Source organism: Hyperoodon ampullatus (genome assembly GCF_949752795.1).
Source record: "Hyperoodon ampullatus genome assembly, chromosome: 20".
Taxonomy (NCBI): domain Eukaryota; kingdom Metazoa; phylum Chordata; class Mammalia; order Artiodactyla; family Ziphiidae; genus Hyperoodon; species Hyperoodon ampullatus.
Window position 1 is genome coordinate 5461978 of NC_136933.1, and position 22658 is coordinate 5484635.

Consider the following 22658-nt stretch of genomic DNA (forward strand, 5'->3'; position numbering starts at 1 on the left):
GAATGAATGGGAGACCCTTTCATCTTCAGCTGTTGAGGACACGTGCACTCAGGAAGGGACTAATGTGGCTTGTGGTTCTATCTGGTTGTTTTTCTCCCCAGCAACGCCTCTGAACTCACTTAAACCTCCAAGAGTGGACACTGCTCCAGTGGTCTCATCTCCCTATCAAAGAAGAGATTCAGACAGATACTGTGGGCTCTGTGCAGCCTGGTTTAACAATCCTCTGATGGCCCAGCAGCATTATGACGGCAAGAAACATAAAAAGAATGCAGCAAGAGTTGCTTTGTTAGAACAACTTGGGACAACTCTGGATACAGGGGAATTAAGAGGTAAGAGAAACTCTTCTGATTTCTGCCACAGAACTGGGCTTTCAGAGAAAGGACTGTGTTTTCATAAACTGGGATGATTCTTCCTATTGCTTTGCTTTCTAAGGACAATTCTAGGATCCTCCAAAAGGAATAGAAGAAAAAGGAATGAACAGAAAACTAATTTTTTCCATCTCCTTTCTTTCAGAGTATTTGTGATTGCCATATTTTTATTGACTATGTTTCAGATCAAAACCACCCATTCATGAATCAGAGTTTTTCCTTCTGCTTTACCTTTAAACACCTTCTGGAATGAATGCTTTTGTACATGAGCAGTACAAGAGCAGATGCAAAAAAGGCCACATGGTGTGATCTTAATTTTAAACTTTTGTGCTTTTATGAATTCAGCCAAAACAAAGCAACACTTTGGCTCCATTTCATGGATTAAATTAAGCCCAAGGCCTTTTCATGGGCGTATCTAGGAAGCTGAGGTAAGACAGTGCTGTGGACCACTATAGAATCAATACCTGGCTCCCCCCATCCGCCATCTGATATGTATTTCTCGGTTGATGGAAACTATGGAGCATTTGAAGTTCATGGGAGGTTTTACAGAAGTTGCTGAGTGGGGACTTGGAAGTCATAGGGTGAGGATCAGTCCTATGGATTCCTGAGGAAGCCACATACCATTCTGTGGAACCTAATAGAATATTTCATCATCAACAACCATTTAAACATTTTTTGATCATCTAAACAGTTTTGATCAACTGATGTTGGCCGTGTAGAAGTAGAAATGCATTTTCTCAGAAAAATAATTCTGCAAAGGGTGCTCGACTATTCCTCAGATATTTTATGGTTTAGATATACTTTTAGGAGTTGGCCAGGACATCATCCATCATAAGAGCTGTAATAACAAAATTTACAAGTCAGTTCTGAGAACACAACCTGGGTTTGAGCTGGGTTTGGTATGTGGAGCCTGCGATTCTTATTACCCTTACCAGGCTATGAGCCTCCAAGGGAAAATAACCTGGTATAATTCTAGACCAAATAAATGGGACAGAAAATCTTGCTGTGTGACCTGAGAGGAGGGACGGTCACTTCTGATTATGTTGGTTGAGGAAGACTTCACCAAAGAAAAGGACTGGAGTTGGGACTAGAAAGGTGGGTGGTCTTTTAGCAGGTGAGAAGGCATCCCATGTGAGCAGAATCATATATGTTTAGGCAAAAGAGAGGAGAACATAAGCTGTCGCTGGTGAATAAACATTATCATGGAAGAATCCTATTGTACAGCATAGATTTAAGACTGCAGGTCCATTAGGAGATCTATGGAGCTTGATGAGAGACTGATTTTTCCAAGATAATGATTAAAAACAGCAAATGAGAGCAAAGAGCAAAAAACACTATTTTTGTGTAGGTTTTCTAGCTATAGAGAAACAACATGGAGCTTAATATTTCAGTATGTTGGATAATCATGTTGCAAATGCTTTTGAATTGTTGGTACTATTGCTGTCTGCTGGGGAATTTCTTGTGTTCACAGTCTCTGTCTTGTTAAAAATACAGGAGGAGTATTTTTTAGCTGAAGGCCTCCCCATGTCTTGCTGTTCCTGGCAGATAACAAGTCTGCTCAGTGACTCCTTCATGGCAGGCACTGAAGGAGAAAAATAGGGCTTTATTTATGTTTTGTGCCAGATATTATGACTTGTAGAAGAATTATTCCTAGAGCACATTCTTCTTGTCTGTTTTGAATTATCGGTGCTGCATCTTTTAGGTACAACCACATCTTAATGACTTGGGAGTCTGAATTCTGTAACATTTGAGTGGTTTGTCTTTTATCCCGAAGACAAAAAAGGCTGCTCTTGGACTTGATAACTCAATGTGATTCTGACTCAGTAGCACATGAAACGCGATTAGCATTGAACACAGCGTCCTTGAAACCGACCTTTTCACCCACCCCAGGTGACATCTTGTATATGTATTCAGGCATTAAATATTGCAAAAGTTTAGGGAATAAAGCAATGATGATAACCTAGCATGTTTTAAAACACGCTCACGCGCGTGCACACACACACACACACACACACAGTCTCCTGTTTCTGGAACGCTTCTAGTGCATGGTCCATCAATTAATAAAGGCAAAAATGCTAACCAGTAAATACAGGCATAACCATAACTTTTAAAAAACTGGTGTCAAGCAGCTGGAGGATGGCAGTGTCACAGGCTTCCTCTCCTTCTTAGCACTTCTCAGTTTTTTATTTTTTTATTTTATTTTATTTTTTTGGCCGTGCAGCACGTGGGGTCTTAATTCCCCGACCAGGGATCGAACCTGTGTCCCCTGCAGTGGAAGCATGGAGTTTTAACCACTGGACCGCCAGGGAAGTCCCAGCACTTCTCAGTAAAGCACTACATCATTTACCGGTTTATTATGGTTTTCCTGATTTCTCCCTACTCACCCTATATACTGTTAGCAACTTGAAAGCAGGAATCTATGTCTGCTTTGCCCATTGATGTGTTCAAAAACACCTAGAACAGTGATAGACACAGAGTAGGTACTCAGTAAAATTGCTGAATGAATGAATAAACAGAGAAATCAGAATTTTAAAATCACCTAAAATCCTGCATTTTTTAACATGGCAATCCTTTTCATTTCCAAAAGGATCCTGATTGAATAATTTTTACAAGAAATTATTTATGATTTTTTCTTCTAATTTAAAAAGACGATGTATATTTTATATATTGTGAAAGGCAGAGATATTAAGTGATATATAGTTCACTGAGTGTAACCCACACTCCTATCAAGATCCATAACTTTTCCATCATGACGTCATTCCCACATGCCCCCTCCCAGTCAATCCTAACTTCCCATTCCAGGGAACCACTTTTCTTATTTCTTTTCACCAAAATTTAGTTTTGCCTGCTCTAAAATTTCATATAATTGGCACAGAAAGTATGTATTTTTCTGTATCTAGCTTCTCATATTGTTTTTGAAATGTATCCATTTGTTGCATAAAAAGCAGAGTAGCCCCTTTCCCTTTATCACTGAGTGGTTTTCTTCTAGACAGAAATCCCACAATATGTCTAGCCATTCTCCTCTTGACTTTTTTGGTGCTATTTTTTTTTTTTGGCGGTACGCGGGCCTCTCACTGTTGTGGCCTCTCCCGTTGCGCAGCACAGGCTCCGGACGCACAGGCTCAGAGGCCATGGCTCACGGGCCCAGCCGCTCCGCAGCATGTGGGATCTTCCCGGACCGGGGCACGAACCCGTGTCCCCTGCATCGGCAGGTGGACTCTCAACCACTGCACCACCAGGGAAGCCCTTTGGTGGTATTTTGAATAAGGCTTTATGAACATTCTTTTTGTTGTTGTTGTTGACAGATGTTTTTACTTCTCTTGTTAAATACCTCAGAGTAGAATTGCTGGGCCATAGTCATAAGTTGCGTGTGTTTTTAACTGAACAAGAAACTGCCAAAATGTTTTCCAAAGTAGCTGCATTATTTTGCACACCCTAAAGCAACATATATGAATTCCATATCCTCACCAACATTTGTTTTTATCAGTCTTTCAAATATTAGTCATTCTAGTGGGTATAGGAGAGTATTTCGTTATGGCTATAATTTGTGTTTCCATGTTGACTAATTATGTCACACACTTTAAAATGTTGGTCATATCTTCCTTTGTGGAATGTCTGTTCATGTCTTTTGCCTACTTAAAAAAATTACATGTCTGCCTCTTTATTTAATTACTTTTTTTAAACATCCTATTGGAGTATAATTGCTTTACAATGGTGTGTTAGTTTCTGCTTTATAACAAAGTGAATCAGCTATATGTATACATATATCCCCATATCTCCTCCCTCTTGCGTCTCCCTCCCACCCTCCCTATCCCACCCCTCTACGTGGTCACAAAGCACCAAGCTGATCTCCCTGTGCTATGTGGCTGCTTCCCACTAGCTATCTATTTTACATTAGGGAGTGTATATATGTCCATGCCACTCTCTCACTTCGTCCCAGCTTACCCTTCCCCTTCCCGGTATCCTCAAGTCCATTCTCTACATCTGCATCTTTATTCCTGTCGTGCCCCTAGGTTTTTCAGAACCATTTCTTTTTTTTTTTTAGATTCCATATATATGTGTTAGCATACGGTATTTGTTTTTCTCTTTCTGACTTACTTCACTCTGTATGACAGACTCTAGGTCCATCCACCTCACTACAAATAACTCAATTTCATTCCTTTTTATGGCTGAGTAATATTCCATTGTATATATGTGCCACATCTTCTTTATCCATTCATCTGTTGATGGACATTTAACGTTGTTTCCATGTCCTGGCTATTGTAAATAGAGCTGCAGTGAACATTGTGGTACATGACTCTTTTTGAATTATGTTTTCTCAGGGTATATACCCAGTAGTGGGATTGCTGGGTTATATGGCAGTTCTATTTTTAGTTTTTTAAGGAACCTCTATACTGTTCTCCACAGTGGCTGTATCAGTTTACATTCCCACCAACAGTACAAGAGGGTTCCTTTTTCTCCACACCCTCCCCAGCATTTATTATAGATTTTTTCATGATGGCCATTCTGACCGGTGTGAGGTGATACCTCATTGTAGCTTTGATTTGCGCTTCTCTAATGATTAGTGATGATGAGCATCCTTTCATGTGTTTGTTGGCAATCTGTATATCTTCTTTGGAGAAATGTCTGTTTAGGTCTTCTACCCATTTTTGGATTGGGTTGTTTGTTTTTTTGATATTGAGCTGCATGAGCTGCTTGTAAATTTTGGAGATTTATCCTTTGTCAGTTGCTTCATTTGCAAATATTTTCTCCCATTCTGAGGGTTGTCTGTTCATCTTGTTTATGGTTTCCTTTGCTGTGCAAAAGCTTTGAAGTTTCGTTAGGTCCCATTTGTTTATTTCTGTTTTTATGTCTGTTTCTCTAGGAGGTGGGTCAGAAAGGATCTTGCTGTGATTTATGTCATACAGTGTTCTGCCTATGTTTTCCTCTAAGAGTTTGATAGTGTCTGGCCTTACATTTAGGTCTCTAATCCATTTTGAGTTTATTTTTGTGGATGGTGTTAAGGAGTGTTCTAATTTCATTCTTTTACATGTAGCTGTCCAGTTTTCCCAGCACCACTTATTGAAGAGGCTGTCTTTTCTCCATTGTATACTCTTGCCTCCTTTATCAAAGATAAGGTGACCATATGTGTGTGGGTTTATCTCTGGGCTTTCTATCCTGTTCCATTGATCTATATTTCTGTTTTTGTGCCAGTACCATACTTTATTGTTGAGTAATAGGTAGAAGGTTTTCATATATTATAGATACAAATCCTTTGTCAGGTATACCCATTGTGAATATTTTCTCCTAGACTATGACTTGGCTCTTCATTTTCTTAAATAATGTCTGGTAAGCAGACACTATTGAATTATGAAAGTATAATTTCTCTTTATTTTCTTTCATAATCATTGCTTTTTGTGTCCCGTCTAAAAAATCTTTGCCTACACTCATGATCAAAGATAATCTTGTATATTTTCTTCTACAAGTTTCATAATTTTAGCTTTTATATCTAGAATTATGATGTATCTCAAATTAATTTTTGTGTATGGTGTGAGGAAGGGGTTGAAATTCATTTTGTTTTTAGATATTTACCCAGTTGTTGCAGCAAATTTGTTGAAATTATTTTTCTTTCCTCATTGGATTTTCTTGGCGCCTCTTTTGAAAATCTATTGATTGTGTGTAAGTCTATTTCTATACAATCTATTGTATTCCATTGATTTATTTGTCTATCTTTATGCCAGCACCACACTGTGTTTATTTATAGCATTAGAGAAGTTTTGATATTAGGTAGTGCAAGTTCTTCAGCTTTGTTCTTTTTTCTCAAGATTGTTTGGCTGTTCTATATCCTTCACATTTCTATATAAATGTTAGAATCAGTTTTTCAGTCTCTACATAGAAAGTTTGGTGGAATACTGAATGGGACTTCATTTAATCTAAAGATCAATTTGGGGAGATTTATTTAAATGACTCACAGTATTGAATCTTACAATCCATGAACATCATATATCTCCCTATTTACTTGTTTCTTTAAGTTCTATCAGCACTATCACATAGTTTTCAGTATAACGATTTTACACATTATTAGTTGAATGTATCCTTGAGTACTTTGTGCTCTTTAACAGTATTATAAATTATATTTTTTGAAATTTCATTTTTATGTGTTTCTTACTGACATATAGAAAATACAATTAATTTTTATACATTGACCTTGATTCCTGTGACCTACACATAACTTTCTACCTATTATTTGTATATAATTTAATAGCACAAAAAAACCTTGTACCTTTTGTATTTTTTTGGTATCCACACTATTTAGTCATTGGGAACTCTACAGAACCGTATTAGCTTTCTGGCCTTCCTTTGCTTCAAGTGGCAAATCAAAGTTTTAAAAAGGAAATTATTCTTGTAGATTAACAAGGGATTTTAAATGGGATTGGCCTAAATAGTTATTAATATGAATAACCTGCTTACTGACTCAAGTTTAGTGATATTTGTTCCAGAAAATAGATGACATCTGTCTCTATCTACTTCCAAGTTTTAGCTTAATAAGAAAAATGGCCACCTCTTTCTGAACATGGAGTCCAATGTAGAAAGCAAAGGAAGTTATTGAATTATGGAAGTATAAAATCCAACGGACAGAAAGTGCTTTAGAGGTTTTCTTTGTAGTTTAATTTCTTCTTGCTAGCATAAAACACAGATATAAGGCAATTTCTTATGTAGAGACAGGGAGAGTATAAATTATGAATTTAGAGCTCAGTGAAAATAGAATATTCATCTTGCAGACATTTATTATTTATTCTTTTAAAAGTGTTAGGATGAGAAAATGCACAGTTATTTCATTGTTTCGGAGGAAACGAAAACAGAGCAAAAGAATTCATTTGAAAATTTCATAATGTTTCTGAGCATCAGATGCAGACAGTGCTGGAAAGGACATCAAACATCATGAATTATGCCCCTTGTTTTTACAGAGCAGGGTTCTGGGGCCCAGAGAAGTGGGGTAACTAAGTTATGGCTCCTGATTGGAGGTGCATCCATTTCCAATGACTCCTCATTGACTAACTAGAACTCTGATGATTAACTCTTTTGTTTCAAAACAGTTAAGTTTGGGAACTTACATATATTTTAGTATAAAACTCTTTTTGAATTCAAGTATAGAATGGGCACAGTTCAACTCTCAGCTTTCTGGGAATGAATGATTTACAGGGTACATCCTATACTTTAATAAAAGAGTTTTCTCCACCTTCATGACTCCATCTCAGTTAGAGAGAATCTAGAAAAGCCAAAGAAATCATATTCACTTTTCCCAGGGGCCTGGGATTGAGAAGCAAAATTCTGTGAAGAGAAAGCTATTTCTAGAGAGTCTGCTAGAATTGATGACTCCCTCTGTAATGCAGCTTCTGCCTTTATTGGAGGGAATGGGGAATCATTTCCAGGGGTTACAGGAAGTTTACCTAGGACTTCAAATCATAAAAGTGGTATGTGCGTGAGAATGAACAGACTTTCCTCAAAACAGGCAGAACACTGGAGTGAGAGAGATTTACTTTTTGAATTATTTCAGATGATAGTGGATTCCTCTTAATATTAGTTCGGCCTTTGCCCACGTGGCAGGCAGTAGACAGTTTGGTCCTATCATTCAGTGACCCTCCTCCACCTTCAGGTCACCTAAGGTACCTGTGCAGGGGACTTGGGCACTGGGGCTTCTCCAAGACCAGGGAAGGAAAGGTAGTCTAGGTTAAAAAATGAACAGTTTCCAAAGGCAACAGGTGCAACTATTGCTGTGTGACAATTACCCCAAAACTTAGTGGCTTAAAAAATGGTAAACATTTATTATCTCTCAAAGTTCAGGGAGGAATTTGGGAGTGTCTTGGCTAGGTGATTCTGGCTTGAGGTTTCTTATCACTTTGCACCTGAGATGTCAGCCTGGGCTGCAGTTCTACTTCTAAAGGTGGCTCATTCCATTCTGGAAAACAGAGTAGTGGTGGCCGGTCATTGGTGGTGAGGGGAAGGGGTTGGCTACAGTGGGGCCATAAGAGGGCATTTGGGGATTGTGGAACTTGTCTGGACCTTGATATGGCTTCCTGGCTGTATGTGTTTGTCAAAACTCACGTAACTGTATCCAAGGAGAGAGTGAGGAGAGTGGCATGTCAATTTCAAAAGCCAAATAAAAGAAGAAAGAAAATGTGGGGCTTCCCTGGTGGCACAGTGGTTGAGAGTCTGCCTGCCAATGCGGGGGACACGGGTTCGTGCCCCAGTCCGGAAAGATCCCACATGCCGTGGAGCGGCTGGGCCCGTGAGCCATGGCTGCTGAGCCTGCGCGTCCGGAGCCTGTGCTCCGCAACAGGAGAGGCCACAACAGTGAGAGGCCCGCATACCAAAAAAAAAAAAAAAAAAAAAAAAGTGAGTCACTCATATGTTGGTAGGAGGCCTCTGTTTTTCTCCTCGTGGGCCTCTCCCAGGAGTTTTGAAGGTGCTCGTGCTGTGGCCCTGGCTTCCTGCAGAGCCTCAGGTGAAAGCCATCTTTTTTAGGATGCTCCAAGGTCACATGGCCTTGCTTCCATCACCTTCTGTTGGTTAGAAGTCAATGCCAGTCCCTATTCAAGGGGTGGTTGGGAATTCAACTCCACCTTTGAAGAGGAGACCACCAGAGAACACGTGGACATTTTTAAACCACCACAATCAGAATGCAGGTGGACACCTGACCCATGTGACAAATACTGTGCTGTCATACCCTTTGTAGACTTTGGAGTGGAAAACATCTCATCCACAGGAGGCATTGATATATGCAATAAACACAAGTCAAGGATTTCATTTTAAAAATCTGATTGAGGTTTCTGCCTATTCTCATGAGAACCAGGTCAACAGAAAATAGTTTCTCTGAGGTCCTCTGCCCAAGACTTGATGGATGTGACAGCGGGAATCAGCAAAGACAGGGCACACTTTCCCAGCTGAAGGTTGCTTGAGAATCTCCATTTGAGTTTTCAACAATCCTTCCTTCATCCGACAATCATTTTCCCTTAGGACATGGCCACTCCAATACGCTTGGGGATTCCAAAGTTTTGGGGAGCAAATTAATTGGAGTTAACAGTTTGCTCGTGGGCTCCTAATCTCCCTGTGAGATGATAGAAACAAATTCTGATCAGGTGACTCGAGATCAAGATTTTAGAAACAGAAAGCTTGTTATGTGTTGATTTATTTCCTCTTTGATGCCTTCTTTGATTTTTTCATTTATTTTCCACTTCATTCCACTAACATTGAACTCCTACCTGGTACCAAGCGCAAAGTGCTGGAGATTCTACAGTGAATGAGAAGAGAAGTTTCCTATCGAGAAGAAGCAGGAAATAAACAAGCAAAATACATTTAGCCTGTGACAAGTGCTAATGGGAGGTGTGTTCCTTTAAATGGGAAAGTTAGTGACAACCACTCAGAGAAGCTGACATTTTGAACTGTGACCTGAAGGATCCTGACACGAAGCACCTGCCCCTTCGAGTAGAGGTGCTGGCAGGTGCAAAGGCCCTGTGGTGGGCAGAGGGCCTGAAGCTAATGAGAGGAGAGGGGTGAAAAGTGAGAGTGTGATCTAGATGAGGTCACACTGCATAGATCCAAATAGGTCATGGGAAGAAGTTGTGACTTATTCTTGGGAAGAAGTTGTGACTTATTCGAAGTGCACCCAGGTGTTTGCATCTCATTTTATTTGTGAATCCAAATGTTCCACCTTTTCCCTACTTTAGGGCTTAGTTCATTTCCATTCTGGGTCACCAGCTCTTCCCTCTGTCCAAGAGCAGGTCCTGCTTCTGTCATTCCTGGGGACACACCCTTTACCTGCTTCCTTTGTTCAGGGCTACATTTCTCAAATCACAAGCAGGTTTTTATGGTAGCAGCCCATTCTGGTCGGAGGTCCATCATTCATTCATAGTTTTCAGGACTAAGAAAAAGCTCTGGAGTTCCTCTAGTATGAAAGTCATACTGACCAAGGTCTCTTTAATAGTTTTGGGGGAGTGGGGGGCATGGGGGGAGAACTGAAATTTCTTGACAGTCTTGGGGAGGAAACCAAGCTCGGGAGGAGCATGTTGGTTCCTGAAAAACAGCAGGGGAGTTAGAAAGAGATGCATTAGGTGCATCCAGGCATGTTGGGGCAGCTTATTCACAGGAAAATGGACCTAACAAATCCCCATTGAAGTCTTCATTTCAGAACAGAGGATTCTGGCCACTGATTGAGCCTTGTTTAAGTGAGCAAGTAAAAGAGCCCTGTGAAGGTGACAGTGGGCATGGGAATGGAGGTGGAACTCCCAGATGGTGCGATCCGAGGCGTCAGGTGAACCCTGAAGGACACTGGAAGATGTGCAGGTCAGGCAGCTGAGTGGGACCACACTGCAGGCTGAGGACGGACTTCACGCAAAGGCCTGCGAGCTGGAGGGACAGCAGCGCCCCCTGGGGGAACTGTGTGGGATGGCTGGAGCTTAAGGCCACTTTGGGGTTAATGGGAGAAGCACCTCGAGAAACAGATCATGGCGCCAGTTGAATACTTCCACTGAACCCTGAAGGTTATGGGGAGTAACTTAAAGATTTTTGGCAGGAAAGTTACATGTTGATATTTGTATTTATTTATTTATTTATTTATTTATTTATTTTGCGGTACGCAACCTCTCACTGCTGTGGCCTCTCCCGTTGCGGAGCACAGGCTCCGGACGCGCGGGCTCAGCGGCCATGGCTCACGGGCCCAGCCGCTCCGCGCCCATGTGGGATCTTCCTGGACCGGGGCACGAACCCGCGTCCCCTGCGTCGGCAGGCGGACTCTCAACCACTGCACCACCAGGGAAGCCCTGATATTTGTATTTTTGAAAGAGATGTTTACAGACAGCAATGTGGAGCCTGGATTAGAAGGGAACTGGATGGGAAGCAGGGAGATTTATTGGGAGGCTACTAATTTAATCCAGTGAGAAATTATGCCAACTTGATCTAAAGAAAGTAGTAGCAGCAGGAATATCAGTAAAGGGAAAAAATGAGGAACAAATTGGATGTGAATTCAACAGAATTTGGTGGACAGTTGGTCCTCCAGAGCCCTTGACAGTTGCACCTTCCATGTACAGGCAGGGCCTGCCCATGACTGACTCTTAACTGCATACCCAGATACCGTCAGAACCTTCTGCTGAAGCACGAATCCCAGGGCTGGGCATTTGGTGTTATCTGTCCTGATACTTTTAACCCAGTCGTGGTCTTGTCAAAGTTTCTGGAGGGCAGGGTCCATACCTTCTTATTCTTTGTATCACCTACAGTATGCAGAACAACATATCATTGATGGAAGGTCCTGAATGGATGCCCAGGATTTGAGTGGTCTCACTCCTGTTAACCAACTCCAGTTTTTCTGGTGCACTCAGAACCCTGGGTCTCAAACGGATGATTGAACATTTCCCAGTGCTGAATACTTGATAATAAATTACTATGTAACTAAGATGTATTTTTATTCCATTTAGTAAGTTAAAACAAAAGCCTTAGTTCATTCCTTATAGGAATATTTTCAATCTCTGAAAGCTGTATGTATTTTATCTAGTTGAGAATCAGCAGAAAATAGGACCTTGAAGCAGAGATGATAATTATAGAACAATTGAATGGTAGGGAAAGAGGTGCCAGAAGAAAATGCTCAGCTTAGCTTACACCTGGTTCTTTTTGCATTATTAGTTTTAATGTGTTTTGACACCTCAGCTGTTGCATCTAGACTTGCTCTGATGTTCAGAGCCCATATTCTGGGTTAGATAATTAAACTGCTTAAATGGCTCGTGTTCCTGTCCTATTATTGGAATGGGAAAATAGGGTGACATGGAAGAGATCATTTTCATTCATTCCTTCATTCATTCCTTCATTCACTCACTCGTACTTACTAAGTATCTATTATGTACCAGGCTCTGTGCCTAAAGATTTATGGAATATTGAAATGTCTGTGACTCATCATCCCATCTCAAAGCATTTAAAGTCTTGAGAAGAGCAGGGAGAGCAAAATAATACATTTATTGAAATAAATAGAACACAAAATATGAAAAACTAAAATCAGAGCTTAAAAGCCACTCCAGCATGATGCGTTGGGAATTGAAAGTAGGGAAACAATGACTTCCAACCTGCAGTTAGCATCAGGACACATGGAAACTGATGACCAGTTTCTTTAGAGCAGAGGGTCGGCATGACTAAAAGTGTAGAGAGACGGCAGAAGTATGAGCACGATTAGCAACCCAGTTCCCTGGAGTTAGTGAGATAAAACTGAGAAGACAGATCAGAACCAAATTATAAATAGCCTTACGTGTCAGGCAAAGCTGAACTTTATTTGATAGCCGCTGACATTTTTTGTTCTTTTTTCTTTTTGAGTAGGATGATGACCGGTCTTATCTGTGCTTTAGGGGGATAGCTCTGTGATGGATTGTAATAGGGGGATTCAGGAGGCCAGGAGACTGGATAGAATGGATGCAGAGGCCTGTGTGAAGGCCTGGAGGGGCCCAAGGTCCAGCAGGGGGAGGGAAGAAATGGGACCAGTGAAAGATACACGTATTTCTCTTTGCTCTGTTCAGCAGACTTCCCCACGTCAGCCAAATGAAGAGAAGTTAGAGCATTAGAATTCTCAAAGACACCTTGGCGAGGCCTTGGGAACACTCATAGGAAAAATAGAAATTTAATGAGTAATATGGGTAATGACTTAAATTTCTGTTCACTCTCAAGTCCAACAAGAAATGTAGTTGATGAACATTCATGGCAGTCTGTTTACATGCTGTAGGGCCATTTTTTCTTCAGCCGAGACAGATTTTGGTCCATTATTGCTCTTCATGAAGCTAATGAATGGAACACTGTCTGAAGAAGCTGGGTTAACTCTTCATCGTCACTGACTAGGTTCCAGAATGGACAAGCTTGGCTTTTCAAACGGAATCATTCTGTCTCCATTTATGCGTTTGTGGGCAAACCCATCAAACAGAGAACTACAAAGCCACTTGGATTTCTAATTTCAGAGTGGGCTAATACATTGGAAACAGCCTTGAGTTTGACACATGGAGACAGTGTCCTTGGTTTTGAGATGCTGACCAAGAAAAGGGCAAAAGCAACATCAAAACACACCCACCAAAAATCCAGGTTACTTAAGTGTTCCTTAGTTGCCAATTTTGGCTACATTGAGGAAGCTGACAGTATCATGTGAAGATGCTTTCCTTCCTCAGTGCTCTAAGGCTTTTCCTCAGTATTGATTGAAGGTCTCTATTGTTTAGTTTAAGCTCCTGTAACAGAGGTCATATTTTACAAGAGCTCAGCACGGTGTTTTCCTAAGGTTCTGGGAACAGATATCTGCCATGCTGGCTCTTAAATAGATGTGGGCTTTGGTAGTGGCTCTGTTAGTTGGGCTTTGTGTTCAACAAAATAAGGGATGCTTTGGGAAAAGATGCAAAATCAGGAGAAACCTGTCTTTTAACAAGTGGGTAACTTTTCTTTGTTTCTAAAATTATAGCTTTAACTCCACGCAAAAGAGTAATCATAAGTGTCCATTTTTTTAAAAGCTGCTACCGATAGACCTAATTTTCTGCAATAGATGGGATTCTATAAAGTGGATTGTGAACTGAGATTAAGGTATACAAATGTCAGGTTTACTCAAAGGAGAGCCTGCTGACTGATGTTTTTGTTCACTATCTTATTTTGACTAATATTTAATGAGCACTTAGCGTATAACAAGCATTGTGATAAACCCTGGCGTATAAAGATGGCATTGCCCTGAAATATAAAAGACATCCTCCCATCTTCAAGAAGTCCACAGCAATATTTTGAAAAGCTGTTTACCTGAAAATCTCTGGTGTATCCTGCGTACATAAACATATAGAGATACAGGAAGGAAAACACACCCACAAAAGCATAGTGCGTTCTACACATTCAATCTGTTTTTCTTTTTTTTTTTTTTTTTTTGCGGTACGCGGGCCTCCCACTGTTGTGGCCTCTCCCGTTGCGGAGCACAGGCTCCGGACGCGCAGGCTCAGCGGCCATGGCTCACAGGCCTATCCACTCCGCGGCATGTGGGATCTTCCCGGACCGGGGCACGAACCCATGTCCCCTGCATCGGCAGGCGGACTCACAACCACTGCGCCACCAGGGAAGCCCAATCTGTTTTTCAAACAGCTTCTGCTACTGGCAATTATCATCTCATGTGAACAGTTCCCCAAGAAAATGGGGATTTTATAGTTGACGTTGATGTAAGGGAAGAAGCATTAGTCATCCTGGTAAATTGTGTCTGGAACCTTTGTATGGCTCTATGCCCAGGGTGGAAACTGCTACATGCAAATGGAGACAGTCAATCCTATAGATGCTTTGCTCTAATGGAATCACTTGAAAGAAAGATCTCTTCATTTATTCATCCACTGGTTGTTCAATGAATCCTTATTAAGTGATTATTATATTTGTGTTATATGTTATCATGCTGGATATTGTGATGCAATAATGAACAAGACACAGTCCTTGACTTGAGGCAATTTCCACACTTAGTAGGAAAAGCAAGCATTTTAACTTTTTTTTTTTTTTTTTTTGCGATACGCAGGCCTCTCACTGCTGTGGCCCCTCCTGCTGAGGAGCACAGGCTCTGGACGCACAGGCTCAGCGGCCATGGCTCACGGGCCCAGCTGCTCCGCGGCATGTGGGATCTTCCCGGACCGGGGCACGAACCCGTGTCCCTTGCATCAGCAAGTGGACTCTCAACCACTGTGCCACCAGGGAAGCCCCCATTTTAACATTATTTTTAAAATGTATTTAAAATTCCCAAATGATTTACATGTCCTTACTGTATGAAATGGGAAAATTTTCCTTAAAATCTTGGAGAAAACATTTTCATTTAAACATATACAATAGTAAAACTAAAGATTTCCTTAGAAATATGGAGGCTGGTGGTGTGCTGCCTGTAGAAACGCTATTTACCAAAACAGATCTTTTATTTGAAAGGTATGTACGATGCCTCCATTAGCTAAGTGGGTTCTTAGACCTGGGTGATGAACAAAAATATGCCATATTGGACTTCACTGGTGGCGCAGTGGTTGAGAGTCCGCCTGCCGATGCAGGGGACGCGGGTTTGTGCCCCGGTCCAGGAAGATCCCACATGCTGCGGAGCGGCTGGGCCCGTGAGCCATGGCCACTGAGCCTGCGCGTCCGGAGCCTGTGCTCCGCAACGGGAGAGGCCACAACAGTGAGAGGCCCGCATACCGCAAAAAAAACCGCCATAACTTGAGTTTGGAGTCTATTTTTGCAAAGTATGCCAATGTTACATTTACTAAAATAGCTAATGGACCAGTGGAGTGGCAGCATTACTTTTCACTGATACCAGCTGGCTAACGGTGAACGGCTTTGAAATGAGTTATCAAGCACTGCTGTTTTGTAAATAAGAGTCTTGAGATTTTATGCCGTCACGTGTGAAAGAGGGGCATCTATCGCTCACACGAGCCCTTTTTTTTGGTGGGAGCTGTGGTTTCACAAAGTCCTGGTGACTCATTAAGGTTTGGTATAATGGACTCAGAGACAGAAACCCTGGAGTTGGGTCCTGTCTGTTAAGTAGCTGGGAGATCTTGATGGGCCGCTTCACCTCTCTGGGCCTCAGTCTCCTCTCTTATACAATGAAGGTGTGGGGCTGGTCATCCACAATGTCTCTTTAGCATCACCTTCCATCTAGTTTCCATCCCATCCATCTGAACCACAGAGGAACACTTTATTGTAAGTCCACGTGCTTGGGGTGTGGACAGCTGAACCTCTGGAATAGGATCTGTTACAGATTGTCTAAGACCGGTTTTCATGTTGAACTGACCCTACCTTGGACCCATAAGGAAGAGCTTTATTTTGCTCCCTCTCTTCTTGTTGACCACCCATGGGCTTCTGCACTTGGGCCACAATGTAAAGACTTGATTCAGGTATGTAGTCTTAGCAAATACCTTTTTCTTACTATTTGGCTTGAGTCTGAACAAACTATATCTCTACTTGAAGTGCTAAGCAAACCAACACAGTTAGAACTCTGGAGGCACCCTGACTTATTCCCCTAAAACCTGAGATTTTCTGTCAACCCCTAAGGGTCAATGCCAACTTCATCTTCTTACTCATCCCCTCATCTCATCTCTGTTCGGTAGCCTTCCCTCAATTTCAAGTGCACATCTGTAAGTTTCCAATTTTCAGCCCTTAGACATAAAAGTTCTTCAGTGGAGTCAGTGGTCATTGGCCTGTACAACACACGTGCACCCACACGTCCCCACACACACATACGTGATTACTGATCACATATATTGTTTCTGATTGTCTCTCATTTTCTCCCAGTGTGGTTACTATTTGAATGGAATTCATGATTGTTGTACCCAATCATGGGGGTCCAATTCTATTAATAGTGGGATAACTCTTATCAGATCAACCCTCCCACTGATAAAGACTATAAACTCTGGACAGTATATAAAACTCATGTAACTGAAGGCAATGAAGGACAAACATTCAGAAACAGGTAAGAACTTGAGGGAATTGAATACTTGGAAGAAACAAACAACATTGAGTGAGTTTCCCAGTTTTCTTGGCTTTTTCCCTCAGGGCTGACCTCAGTCAGCATCAAGCTGATTGGCTACAGCTCAGATAAAAGCCCACACAGTCTTAACGGCCTGAAGAACCAGAGCAAAGAGCTCGTGAGGACAAGGGCACTAGAAAGTGGAGGAAAAATTCAAGAAAGAAAAGCCGTAGAGCGGAAGCTTCAAATTCTGTGTTTATACTCTGCCTAAACTTCTTCCTGACCCCTAAGCAACACCTCCAAGAGGCCAGCTCCAAATAACCTAGCAAAGGCGAAAAGGCCTGAGCACCCATTTCAGCTGCTACTCCCCACACTCTGCTGCAACACACACACAACTGGGGAGCGTTTGAGTTCAGCTAAGTTCACTGCCTTCTTTAAAAATCAGTACTCTCTGGAGGAATATAAGAGAATCCAGAGTTTACACAGTGTATCATTTCACAATGTCAAGATAAGATACCAAGTTAATACACATGCCTATGAAGAAATAGGAAAATATGACGCATTTTTAAGAGAAAAAGCAGTCAGTGCAGACTAACACTGAGCTGATGCAGCTAATGGACATGCTTGAGGATGTGGAGGGAAATACAGTCATAGTGAGACAGGAAATAGAAAATCTACTCAGCCACAGGAACAAAAGAGAATCAAGTGGAAAATTTAGATCTGAAAAAACAAACTATTCAAAATTAAAAAAATTACTGGAGGCGGGTCTGGCGGAGCGCGGCTGTGCGCCCCTCAGCCGTCCCAGAGCTGCGCCAGTCGGTGCCCCAAGCCGAGCGCGGTCCGCCTCCCTCCCAGCGATCAGCCGTCCGGAGGGGGACTAGAGGGCATGCGGCATCCACCAGGGATGCTGCCGCCTCCTGCGATCGCAGCCCGCGGGTGAGGAAGAAAGCACGGCCTCCCTCGGCCCGGAGCGAGGAAAAGGCAGCAGCCGGGCTCCGCGTGACCGGCACCCACAGCAATGAGAAGCACGATCTGGGGGCTTCCCTGGTGGCGCAGTGGTTGAGAGTCCGCCTGCCGATGCAGGGGACACGGATTCGTGCCCCGGTCTGGGAAGATCCCACATGCCACGGAGCGGCTGGGCCCGTGAGCCATGGCCGCTGAGCCTGCGCGTCCAGAGCCTGTGCTCCGCAGCGGGAGAGGCCACAACAGTGAGAGGCCTGCGTACCGCAAAAAAAAAAAAAAAAAAAAAAAGCATGATCTGCAAGTTACCCCGCAAGAGGACTATAGTGAACCAATGGTCCAAGACCTGGTCCACGTTGTTGCAGAGGCCACAGGGGTCCTGCGGCCTTTTCAGAAACTCATATTGAAGGGGAAATCTCTGAAGGAAATGGAGACGCCATTGTCAGCACTTGGAATACCAAACGGTGGCCGGGTCATGTGAACTGGGAAAAGGAACAATCCCGAGGAAGAAGTTGAACTAAAGAAGTTAAAAGACTTGCAGAAGTCTGTGGAGAAGATGGCTGACCGACTGGAGGCATTGAGTAAAGAGCTTACTGGAATTCAGTAGGCTTTTGTGGCCAAGGATTTGCAAGCTGAAGCTCTCTGCAAACTCCATAGGCGAGCAGTGTATGAAGATCTTGGAAGAGATTGACACACTGATTCTGCCCGAAAATCGCAAAGACAATAGAATGAAAAAGGAAGGGTTTGGTGAAAAGGATTCAGGCGTTCCTGGCTGAGTGCGGCGCAGGAGAGCGGAACATCTGCCAGGAGACGGAGCGACTGCAGTCCATAAACTTGGCCCTGACTCACCGAGGTGAAGCAGAGAAGGCGGGGCTGCCCCGAAGAACAGCTCCACCAGCTCTGTCCTCTCTGGAACACCAGTTACGCGCCTTCTCTGGGGCTGCTGGGGACAACTGGACGATTGCCAGTTTTCCTTCTCTTATACCCGCTCTCAGTGAACAAGTATTGTCTGTACGATCTTAGCGCCCCTGTCAGTTTCTCGTTCCGTCTCTGTATATCTGTGCTGTCCAGCAGCCCACCTTGTCAGGAGGGGACCTCCCCTGCCCAAGTCTTCCCGGCTTTTTTTTTTTTTTTTTTTTTTTGCAGTACACGGGCCTCTCACTGTTGTGGCCTCTCCTGTTGCGGAGCACAGGCTCCGGACGCGCAGGCTCAGCGGCCATGGCTCATGGGCCCAGCCGCTCCACGGCAAGTGGGATCCTCCAGGACCGGGGCACGAACCCGCGTCCCTTGCATCGGCAGGCGGACTCTCAACCACTGTGCCACCAGGGAAGCCCCTTACTGCTATCTTTTTACCAACACACACACACACACGCACACACTTCACTGGGTAGATACCTACTGAATTTTCAGATCTCGCCTTTGATGAGCATCTTCTAGGAAGCTGTCACAAGAATGCTTCCAGGCTGGGCATCCTTCCTCAGCTCCCCATAGGACCCTGCACTATGGTTTCACTTCACAGCACTCCTCACAATGGTTGGCAATCACCTTTGCACATGTCTCTTTCCTCTAGGCTGAGAGCTATGTGATGGCAGAGACTTTGTACATAGTTTCATCACTGCAGTGTTAACACGTAACCCAGTGTTAACTGGCACTTGACATGCACTAAAGAAGTATTTGTTTAGTGAGTCAGTAAGTGCCCCCTGGGGTATTCCCCATTATGCTTGTCTCATGGATATAAAGGGCCCTGACATACTTCCAAAAGAATATGGTTTTCCAAGTGTTATTATAAATTGATTTTTACAGGCAGAGACTCCCTTGGTATGTGAACAGGTAATGTCACCCATCTATCGTCACTCATTATAAGGCAGCGTTACTGGCCTCTTTTTTTTTTTCATTTCTAAATGAACACAGAAGGCAGAGTGCAGCTTCTGAACTGCTTGAGCCTAGTCCTAATGTAGCATGTGGCAAGTGCTTGGTTAAACAGACTGGGAAACCAGCCACAGAGAAATGGACAGGGATTCTAAAGCTGCCAGGAAATGTCTACCTGTGCCTCACGGCTCAGAATAGAGTGTAACCTCAAAGGCATTTCCAAACAAGTTCCAAAACTTCCCCCCAGACAGTGACACACTCACCAAGACTCTTAACAGGAGAACAAGTATATAAGTTTTGACTTTGCTCATCCACGCCTTTATTTTCTCCAGAGAAAACTGTGGTGTCTCTCAAATATCTTTCCTTGGGAAACTAAGTCAGTCATCTTACTTTCGTGAAATACGGCCCGGATGTGAGGTTTCAGACCCACCAGAATGGAAATGGATCTTTACTTCTTCCAAACAGCAATGCTCTTCCTCTAAACCTGATAGTGTAGAGACGTCGCCTCCAATCCTCCTTCCTTAGATAAGGAAATGGAGACAATATTAATAGTCCTTCTCTCACAGATAGCTTTTACAGGAGAGAGGCTAAAACTGCCACAGCATTGCCAGATTTTTCTCCTGAAGGAAGGACATGCTCGTGTATCAGGTTTAGAAGGAAAGTCTTTTATTTTCATACTGAATGGAGTGAGCTGGAAATATTTGTCCTGAAAAGATGACCCTTTTTGGCCAAGTGAGGGAAGTAGGAAAGCTGAATACACTGAAGTATTGATATGTGTTTTCTCTAGTCTTCTGGAAGCCACATTGATTGTGTATATGTACTACTTCTCAGCCATACTAATGAGGATGACTAAATGTTTAATATTTTTCCTACTCTGATATCCCAGGATAATTATTTTTGAATACCCTATATTATTTAATGCTCACCCACCATAACTGTAGGCTATATGGTGTAGGTATGATTTTTTAATGGCCCCTTGGTTTGCCAGATAAAATATAAGATGATCAGATAAATCTGAATTCCAGATAAACAACAAATAATTTTTAGTAGAAGTATGCAATGAGTATGCAGTATTTGGGACATGCTGATCCTGAAAAATTATTTGTTGTTTATCCAAAATTCAAATTTAACCAAGCATCCTATATTTTCATTTGCTAAATTTGGTAAACTTAATGTCATGCCTAATTCTTCAGGCCAAAATATCTTTAAAAGTTTGAATTTCAATGAAATAAAGAGAAAAAGACATCTTAGAAGAAGAAAATGGTTTCGCTGCCATTTGGCAACATCAGCTTTGGTTGTCAGGGATCGTCAAATTTGCAAAGTCATTTAAAAAAAATGACTAAAAGTCACCAACGCTTTTTTTAAAATAATTCATTTCTGTGCATATTATTGAGACATTTAAAGTATGTAAACATTTCTGAGCTTTTACTTTTCCTGTTCCTCTAACAAGATTTGAAAGTCACCTGAGCAAAATAAATGTAAATGTAAATGGGTATAAGGGAAAGACAGAGGACAGGGGAGGGGAGTGACTTGTGTTAGCTTGAAATTTTTTCTTTTTTTTTAGAACTCCTTTCTCACTTGAGTCCTTCCTTGCATCTTTCTCTTGTATAATAATGTGTATATATATATATGCACACAAACATATACATAATATTACATATAGATTTATATAATATATACACTACATATATTTATAAATATATGCAAAAATAAACAATACATTTATATATATTTGTACATTGTTACATATGTATTATTACATATATATTTATTTATGATAAAGATCTTTTGCTTGTTTGAGACAAGCACCTGCCCTCAAAACTATGAGGATTAGGGCTTCCCTGGTGGCGCAGTGGTTGGGAGTCCGCCTGCCGGTGCAGGGGACGCGGGTTCGTGCCCTGGTCCAGGAGGATCCCACATGCCACAGAGCGGCTGGGCCCGTGAGCTATGGCCGCTGATCCTGCACGTCCGGAGCCTGTGCTCCGTAACGGGAGAGGCCACAACAGTGAGAGGCCCGCGTACCGCAAAAAAAAAAAAACTATGAGGACTAGACCCAGGCAAGCAGGAACTCAGATACTGTTTTTCCGTGATTTCATCTGTGCGTGTGTGTTCTTGCCTTGCCTCACTCTTCCCCTCCCTCTTTTTATTTTCCGTATAAATGTTATTTAGGAAAATCCAGCCTTATCTTGGCTGAACCTCAGAGAAACAGCGTTGTGTCTTTCCATTCCACCTCTTTGGAGGATTGTTAGAAAAATCCTACGAACTGAGAATGGTGGACGTTCTGAAGCTTAAGAGTTACTCCCCGCCCTTGATCCCTGTGCGAGTGTGGGAATTCCCTTGTGGGCATGGGGTCCCCGTGTGGGCGTGGGAATCCCAGTGTGGACCTGGGGGCCTTATGGAGGGCTGGGGATTCAGAGCCTGCCTGGGTATATTAGCCCCAACTGGGCCTTCCCAGCTCCCAAACTATCTCCATGCTCATTCAAAACCCTGTAGAAAACTTTACCAGTGTAGAATTTTCATATCCCCAATTTCCACATCTATATCTGAGCAGTCATGGATGAGAAATACCGTTCAAGAGAAGAGTCAAGCTGAAGGCATGGATCCTTTTAAAGAGTGGCCAGCCAGTATTTCTCCATGACTCTGTCAGTGGCTTGCGACCTTCCTATCTCTGGGCTTTGCTCAGCTAAGAAGCAGCAGTCATAGGCCTGGAGGTTTGGGTGAAGGAGGGGGTACCCTGCCATCACCAGCATCAAGTCACTGAAGGCATAGACTGAGCTTCCCGTGACGGAGGGTAATTATTCATTGCTATGTAATGACGTCATGCTTCCCTATCAGACTGAAGACAACCACGTAATAGACTGAACTCAAAAGCTTTTCTGTTGCACTTCATGTTTATAATGTGCTTTCTATTCATGAGCATCTTTTTAATTCTTCCGGATACAACCTTGTACACTGACTCAGAGTTCCCCCGTTTAATAGAAATCTGAACGGCGTGTATGTTCGTTGCT

General features: G+C 42.5%; 1 protein-coding gene across 1 annotated transcript in view; it reads left to right on the forward strand.

Annotated features, from left to right (window-relative positions):
- The window catches only part of ZMAT4 (zinc finger matrin-type 4), a gene marked incomplete at both ends in the record, with an annotated part of 203552 nt that overhangs the window by 134896 nt on the left and 45998 nt on the right, over positions 1-22658 (forward strand). The window contains one exon of the mRNA XM_079726554.1: positions 102-329. Coding sequence (XP_079582680.1) covers positions 102-329 — 228 coding nt within the window. The remainder of the gene's footprint in view (positions 1-101; positions 330-22658) is intronic.